Source organism: Coturnix japonica, chromosome W, assembly GCF_054131305.1.
Source record: "Coturnix japonica strain WE chromosome W, WE-NBRP24, whole genome shotgun sequence".
Lineage (NCBI taxonomy): Eukaryota > Metazoa > Chordata > Aves > Galliformes > Phasianidae > Coturnix > Coturnix japonica.
Genome location: NC_140701.1, coordinates 3,107,853 through 3,116,059, shown reverse-complemented (window position 1 = coordinate 3,116,059; position 8,207 = coordinate 3,107,853). Strand labels below are relative to the sequence as shown.

At 46.6% G+C, this 8,207-nt stretch overlaps 1 protein-coding gene and 2 long non-coding RNA genes across 3 annotated transcripts; all 3 read left to right on the top strand.

Moving 5' to 3' along the window:
- The first annotated feature begins 1,313 nt into the window (after positions 1-1,313).
- Positions 1,314-1,985, top strand: LOC146754240 (uncharacterized). The gene is made up of 3 exons (XR_014938866.1): positions 1,314-1,345; positions 1,473-1,544; positions 1,886-1,985. It is a non-coding gene; the product is annotated as an uncharacterized LOC146754240 (long non-coding RNA).
- A 188-nt stretch (positions 1,986-2,173) lies between these two features.
- On the top strand, positions 2,174-2,926 carry LOC146754239 (rho GTPase-activating protein 32-like). The gene is made up of 3 exons (XM_085527752.1): positions 2,174-2,234; positions 2,419-2,500; positions 2,771-2,926. The coding sequence occupies exons 1-3, from the start codon at positions 2,184-2,186 to the stop codon at positions 2,917-2,919; spliced, it is 282 nt and encodes a 93-aa protein (XP_085383878.1). The 5' UTR covers positions 2,174-2,183; the 3' UTR covers positions 2,920-2,926.
- A 2,431-nt stretch (positions 2,927-5,357) lies between these two features.
- Positions 5,358-7,073, top strand: LOC146754238 (uncharacterized). Its single transcript, XR_014939039.1, has 2 exons — positions 5,358-5,442; positions 6,778-7,073. It is a non-coding gene; the product is annotated as an uncharacterized LOC146754238 (long non-coding RNA).
- Positions 7,074-8,207: the final 1,134 nt, after the last annotated feature.

Genomic DNA, 8,207 nt, shown 5'->3' with positions numbered 1-8,207 from the left:
CCTTGTCTTTCGTCTGCACAAAGGATCTTGTAATCATCTCTGTCTGTGTTTCTTTTAGACCCAGAGATGGATCAGAGCGGAACACAGACTTGGGTGAATCTTCATTCAGCAGGGACACGTCATGCTCATCTGAGGTGTCTGACTGACAGCAAGAGCAGAGAGGTAAGTTTCATAGGGTCGCGTGCCCATTTTATTTTTTTTTTCATTCATGATGCATAGAGGCGTTCCCCAGACAAAGTGAGCATTTCTCAACTGGACTTTCTAGAAATGAGCTAGGCAGTGAAAATGGGTTTGAAGCATTCCTAAGAGCCCCGCAAGAGAATGCTGAGAGTTAATCTGGCACCCTCCTTTGGAAACGTCCGTTGTCTGTCAGCTCTTCAGCTGTGCCCTAACACCTCCCATTGCGCTGCCACACCAGGATAGAATTCCAAGCCCACACTGAGTCCTGGAATGTTGTGGTGCCGTGTTGGAATCAGATGTGACCACGTGGTCTTGGCTCCCCGCCTTGTGGGGGGTCATGGTGGACCAGGCTGTTGGCCGTTGGTGATGTCATAAGCGGCTGGAATGAGGGGAGGAGCGGTGCGTTCTGTGTTCCTTTGTGGGTGAGCTAGTGGTCGGAGTGGTTGGTTGTCTTGTTGTTCTTGTGCCTTTTGTGCCGTTAGTTAGTTTTGTTAGTTAGTTAGTTTTGTTAGTTAGTTAGTGTTGTTAGTTAGCGTTGTTAGTTAGTTACTGTTGTTAGTTAGTTACTGTTGTTAGTTAGTGCCGTTAGTTAGTTAGTTCCGTTAGTTAGTTAGTGCCTTTAGTTAGTTAGTGCCGTTAGTTAGTTAGTGCCTTTAGTTAGTGGCTTTAGTTAGTATCTTTAGTGCTTTTTCTTCTCACCGTCGTGTGCAGCAGCTTGTAGGTAAGCTGAGCTGACGTGGGATGGATGGGTGGGCAGTGAGGTGTTGAGAACTGCTGGCTGTTTGAGCTCACAGCACCGTATTGCTTACTCTTGACCATCAGACGTAATTTTCCCCGGTACACACGTTCCAAAGGGGGTATCAGTAAAGTTGGCACCTGTCCCGTGCTTCTTCCATTGTCTTTGCTCAGTAGTGGAAGCATTGTAAAGTTGCTGGGCGGACAGGCATCACGTAGCCTGAGACTCAGCATGTCTTGCAGCAAGTGGGTGGGACAGTTGTGCTGTGTGTGTTATTCCATGACTGTCTTAGCCCTGCTCACTGACCTGCTCTTTCTCTCTCCTCTCCTCACCCTCCGCCCACTGCCTCGGTGCAGCTTTTGCTCTCATTTCATCCGAGCAAAGCGACAAGGAACTGCTGCAGATAGCTTGAGGTGATCTCACTGCCAGGTACGTGCCATGTTTTGTCCCCCCGCATGGTTTTGCCGCAGGGTATGCGTGGGTAGCTCTGAAGAAGTCTGTCCATACTGTGCTGTGTGAATAGAGAAAACAGAAGTGTGTTTCTGCTCTGTTCCAGCTGTTCACACTTGCTGTGATGGGTGCTGCGTGCAGTGGGATCAGCCGTGAGCCTGAGTTGGCGGCAACGGAGGTACAGTATGAAGCTCTGGCCGGTCTTTTTTCCCTGTGTTGAGCCATTAGAAGGAGCTGCAGGTGTACTCTCCTGCAGGAAAGAATGGGCCAAAAAGGGCCTGGCCACTGTGCCAGTGCCATTGCTGATTAGTCTGGGTAGAGAGAGATGCATCTTTGCATGGCCTGGCAATGCACGCCAGAAAGGGAAATAACTGTGATGAGACGTGCAGCTCCTTCTGAAGTGCTCCTGATAAGGACGGAGCGCATTTGCTGCAGCTTTCTTTGCAGATGTGCTCCTCACCTTGAAATCCTCCTGGTTTGTCCTCATCTCCTGACCACGGCCTGTGCTCTGTTTTGCAGGCTGATAACATGCGGGAGCCGCAGCTGGTGCGTGCTATGTCATCTTTAAACGTACCAGCGATTGCGGCAGCCCATGTTATTAGGAGCCACGTCGCCCAGGGGCCGGATGAGCTCTCTCTGGAGGTAAGCAGTTCCAGGCGTTCCTTGTTGTTGTGCACAGAATTAGTATAGAGTGTGAACGCCTCGGGAATACTCTCATATTTTGTGTCGTAGAAGAAGGCTTTTGTTTTAGCTGTGCTGAAGCTGGGATTGATGTTTCAATCTTTTGCAGGTTGGAGAGATCGTGTGCGTTGTTGATATGCCACCAAAGGAGATGAGCCCCTTTTGGAGAGGCAAGCGTGGCTTTGAGGTAGGCACACATTTTTGACTAGAGAGCACAGCTTCAGTAGAGTCGGGAATCTCCGGTTGGAGCTGCTCTGCCTGCACAGGATGGCTTCTGGATGCAAACAGTTGCCCTGTGTCGGTGTCAGAGGACCTTCCCTTTGGCTCTGGGCTTGGGCTAATGCCCACCTGTCTTTTTGTTCTTATTACAGGTTGGTTTTTTCCCTGGTGAGTGCGTGGAACTCATCAGGGGAAAGCTGCCCGAGTCCATCCTACATTCATTGCCAAAGCCAGGTGCGTATTTTACATTTGACAATGCGGGTTAGTAAAATGGGGTCTGAACGTGGCTTTCAGGGGGTTCATTAATGCCCGAGTTGAGCAAGCTTAGAAAGAGAACTGCATTAAGCTCCTTGGGCACCTCCAGGGATGGGGAAAATCCGTTCTTGCGTGTCTTTGTTGGGAACATGCTTTCTGTTGTTACGTGTTCTGTTGAATGTGTTGCACTCGGCCTCGTCCAACCGAGCCAGGGCTGAAATGAACTTGTTTTTTTGTTTTGTTGCGCAGAGCCAAAGAAACGGGGCAAGTTCATCTCCTGCCTTCGTTCCCTGTTGAAGGCCTGCCCCAGGAGAGCGAAGCAGCCTGAGCCTCCAACATTCTCGGGATCCATGTCCCTGCTTGACATCGTTGAGAGGTATTTAGCCAACAGGACTTGAGGGCTGAGCTGTAGGAATGGAAGCATCCTCTGCTGTTTGAAACAGAGCGCTTTTCTAAGCTGTGTTTCAGCAGAAACCAGGCATTGCCAGGAACAGGCAACTATTGGCAAGGGTTCGGTGCAGCTCTTCCCTCACCCTGCACCACGACTGACAGCATGCTCTGTTTTCTCTGCAGAATGAGTTCTCCCAGTAAGAGGGCAGAGTCAGCAGCTTGCAGTTGGTGTTCCTGCTTCTGCCTGGGCAAACCATCCCCTGTGGCCAAACGCCAACTGCAGAGCAGTGCCAGGGAGCCCTCTGAAGCTGAAGTCTTGGTCCTGGCAGGTAAGCATGCAAATCCAGCTTTCAAATCACTGCTTGTCAGCAACACAGGTAGAATTCATGCTTTCAGTGGGCTTGTACATCCTTCTGGCATTCAAGCCTGTGCCTGACATCTTCAGTTGACTCCTGTCTTTCCCAAATGAGTCTCTTGTCAACACAAGAGCTGGACCTGCACGAGGATCACTTTCAAGGCAGTGACACTGTTGCTAGAAGCCTATTTGCTTCTGCCCACCATCACTGCATAGCCAAATGTCAAGAACCTGTTTCATGATTCATCTTGTGAAACTTTGACACTAACTGCTGTGCGTCTACTCCTTCCTAGGTGACCCGAGCCCTTGTATATCTCCAAGACGCCAGGCATGTTACGATGCAGCATCCTGTGATTCCATCAATGAAGAACTGTTACTAAGCACAGGATGCTGCAGTTCAGATGAAAGCCTTCCGTATAACATCAGTTATAAAGAGAAGAATGCCATCATCGTTGAAGCTCTCGTTCATCCCATACCTGTTGAAGCTGCTGACCTGAGCCTGCCAGACTCCTCAGGCACCAGCCTGAACCGAGTGCCTTTCGAGGACAGCCCAGCCCAAGCACAGCACGAGTGCCCCGACAGCAGCACAACCATGCAGGCTCAGGTCAGCATTACAGAGGAGAAGCCAAACATCTTGGAGGGGGAGGTAGAATCAGGCCAAGAGTCCCAGGCTCCGGGCAACAGCACGACTTCTGAGAAACTCTCGTCAGACAACAGAGAATGAGTCCCATCTTTCCTCCAGACCTCACACCCCCTCCTTTTTCCTATTGAATAAAGGCACGCTCGTGCTCAATCAACGCCTTGACTGAATTCTGAGTTTTCATTCGCAGAGATTGGGATGAGTACAAGAAACATCAAGACAGCTCAGCTTGCAACGCTCTGGCTGTGGGGTGCGTGCAGGGACACTGTAACCATACAGGGAAAGGCTTCCACTGCTTCCTCAAGCTGTAGACCAGCCCTGCTACTGCTCTGTGGCACAAAGCCCTGAGGGATGTTCCATATTGTTAACCTAAGTGAAGCCAGCTTCATGCACTGTGTTTTGTTGTTGCTGGGTGAGAGGGGGATGCACGTTGGTGAGAAGATGAGCATTGCTGGATCTGCCACGAGTGTCCCTTCTGCCTCTAAGAATATGTCCTAAGTAGGATGTGAACACTGCTGGCACTTCCTCATTGCACGTGCTTGGAGGATCTTCAGTTCTTGCACATTCAGGATGTCTGTCAGTGACTACGAGGAAATTCTCAAGTACTAGGAATTCCATGAAACAGTTGGAACGGGTAAGTGTCATCTTTGTACAGAAACAGCACGCCTAACATTCTGTCTCACCACTCTAGAATTAATCTGAGAATAGATTAACAGCTCTTGTCAGTTCTCTAAGTCAGGTTTCATTTGTATAAATTTGAAATTCGTTTTTTAAACCAGTTGGAAATTGTAATATTATATTAGAGAAGAATTCACACTCAACTTTAAGCATCTGTGTTTTGATTTGTAGGTGGTTTTGCCAAGGTAAAACTCGGGCGGCATCTTCTGTCTGGTGAAAAATTTGCACTAAAAATCATGGAGAAAGTTACTGTAGGGGTAAGCCAAAAGGCATTTAAATATGATAATATCTTCTGTTGGAGTTGTGGAGTTCTCAAGAACACGGGGGCAGGTGGGATGGTACATACGAATGCAGCCTACTGGTCCCATTGCCTTTTGAAAGATGCTGTAGAGCTGGAAAAAGTTTAACAGAGCACCACAAATCTTGTTGCTGGTTGTTCAGAGGGCAGAATTCTCTGGCTTTAAAATGGAGGAAGTTATTACATCATTACATTACATTACATTATTGTTACATTATTACAGCAACTTTACCAAAATGCCAATGAAAATGCTGAATGTTTTACTTTTCATTTTTCACAGCTCTGTTTCAGAATTTCTATGGGAGTGATGTCAGTCATTGCTGAGTTGATGTTGAATTGTGTACTGTCCCATATGTGCTTGTTCTGTTCCACAGCAGTCAGATGTGGTACCTGGTATGTCACAGTAGTTAGCGATTTCATCGCTTGCTTTTATGGTCTCTTAAGGATGACTTGCCTCATGCTAAAACAGAAATTGATGCCATGAAGAACTGAAGTCATCAACATGTTTGCCCATTGGATCACGTAAGAGAGACATCAAAGAAATATTTATAGTCATAGAGGTAAGAAATAGTTTCTGCTTTCTGTGCTGTCTTTCTTACTTATCTTTCTCTGATACTCTCTAAATGCATTTTCAGATAACCTTATCTTACAGGGAAGCTGTTTGATTGCATTGTTTCTAAGGACCGCCTTTTGGAAGAGGAAGCTCCAGTCTTTTTTTGACAGACTGTTTCAGCAATTGCTTCTGTTCACAGTCAGGGTTATGCCCAGAGACCTCAAACCAGTGAGCCTGAACTGCAGTCAGTCTTCCATAAATAATAATGAATGTGTTTTGATTTTTCTGTTGGCAGAGAGAGTTACAGTACTCCACTCCATTCCAGTGGATTGCAGGAGAGAACTGAAGGGGGGAGAAGTAACACAAAGTAGAACTCATGGGTTGAGATAGAATTATGTACTGAGATAGAGAAAAGGATAATAGTTATGATGAATGCAAAAGCAATTGCTCACCACCTACCAATCAGTGTCCAGTTAGCCTCCTAGTAGTGGAAGAGATTGACATGAAGTTATACCCCCTTCAAAACTCCTTCCACAATATGTCATATAGTATGGAATATCCTTTGGCCAGTTTAAGTCAGCTGTCCTAGTTCTGTTCCTTCTCACTTCCTTGGGCTCTCAGCTGAGATTGACTGTGGCTCTGTACAACGCTGCCTGGCAGCAACTGTAAGCATCACTGCGCTATCTCCATTGTTTCTCTAGAATGAAAACGTAGTATTATATCAGACACTGAAGAAGATAATTCAGTCCCAGCTGAAACTCAGACAATAACTTGTGCTTAGGATTCTTTCCCTACAGGAAATGTTAGATATTTATTGCTATGTGGTACTGTGTTCTGTAGCTGAGCTGGATTTTGTTATCCTTGAAGAAGTATCTTCCTCTGAAAGGGGAGTAAAACATGATGCTCCTAATGAGCGGAGCAGAGACACAGATCTGATCTGAGTGTTGGTTTCACATTTTTGTGATGCTCTTTGCTGCAGTTTGTATCTCGAGAGAAGCCCTTGTGGTGTCAGTCTGTTGTGTAACCTGCTCTAGTTTTGTGCCTCAAGGAAGAGTGATCCTTTAAACAAATGGTGGCTGTACAGAGGGTATGGGGTGAGATGCATTCCTCTGGCCCCATCCAATGGATTTTCTGTCACTGAAGTCTTGAAGCACAGGTTAGGTACTGGAAGGCTTGAATATTTCCTCACCAATAGGTTAGAGCTTGGCATTTTTTAAGCTGCTGGTATCACTCAGTAAAGCAAATCATTACAGCACGAGCATTTTCCTAGGCATCTTATGAAATCCCTCTATCTAAGGAACCTTTCCCCTCTGAAAAATGAATCATTGTCTGTATGTTTTAGAAGCAACTGGCTTCCAGCTGAGAAGCTGATGGATTTATGGGCTTGGACAGGAACTGGGTGTGGAGGTGACTTGTAGAGATTTGTGCCTGAACCTGCTGCTCTGGGAATCGTGAGACCAAGTTTCTCAAGAGCTTTTCCCACTCTCATCATCACTTTCTGCGAGGGATGAGGCTGCATGTTCTCTCTGGGTAATATGTTCAGTGCTTGGAAAGCTATTTCCTTCTATCTAGTCTGCTGTTTAGGTGTATGACTGTTTCCTGTCACAATCCCATCGTGACCTGCTGGCCAGAGCCTCAGTCAATCTGCATACGCACCCCCTCTCCCCACCCCGTAGGCATTGAGAAGCTGCCATGAGGTTCCTCTGCACCCTGAACAAACATCTTTCTCCCCAGCTTCTCTTCTCTGAGTGGGAGCTTCAGCCCCCTGCACAGGCTGGAGGTCATCCATAGAACTTGCTTCAGAGTTTGTTTCAGGTTGTTATCCTTCCTGGCCAAAAACCAGATACAGTATTGTAGATGTGGTGCAATGAGTGTTGAAGCAGGAATGACTTGTCCTGGTCTGGTTGTGCTGCTTTTTAATGCAGCTGATGATCTTGTTGTACTTCTTTTCTGTCAGAGCACACTGCTGGCTTGCATTCAGCCTGTGGTCTCTCACCACTTGTCCTCCTAGTCCCCAGGTCCTTTCCAACAGATACAAGCTAGTATTTCCCACCTGGGATATTGGAAGATGGGAACTTGCCAGCAGTCAGTGAAGATCTCTGAGACAGCGAGAGCGAGCAAGCTTTGAGTAGACTGGGAACCACTGTCCACAGCAGGAAATAAGAGAAGAGAAAAGATGTTTCCTTGGGCATTTGGGTGGAAATCATTCCTGACTGCTTTCTCATCCACCGGGAAAATCTGCTGATTGACAATTTGAAGCTGATAGACTTTGGACTCTGTGCAAAGCCAAAGGTAAGAGTATCTGTTAAATCAAATACATTGTGCCCCCAAGTAATGCATGTTTGACCACCGTATGCAACAGGGGCTTGTCCAAACAAACTCCTTAAAATCAAGCTGTTTCTGTGGCTGACATGTCATTGCATCTTGTTTGGAATGGCCTGAACTGTATGAGAGTGGTTAACAGATTGCTCAGAAGCACAGGTAGATAATTTTCTCTAGCTAGACTCCCTGTTTTCATAGTCTAAGCTGTAGATAATCTTGTAGGTATATCACCTGTCTTATGCAAGGGTCTGTAATAGGAGCATGGGGTTGGTGTGCCTAAGGAACCCTCTAAGGAACTGCATGTAGGATGAGATTGTGGATAGAATAAAATGACTTTTGCAGGTGACGTACAAATCCTGTGATTGCATATGCTTGAACTGAATTGTTTCTTGATCTTCAAACTGATTTCCAGAATCCTTTATTAACATGTAAGATGGGTGCTGGTAAGAA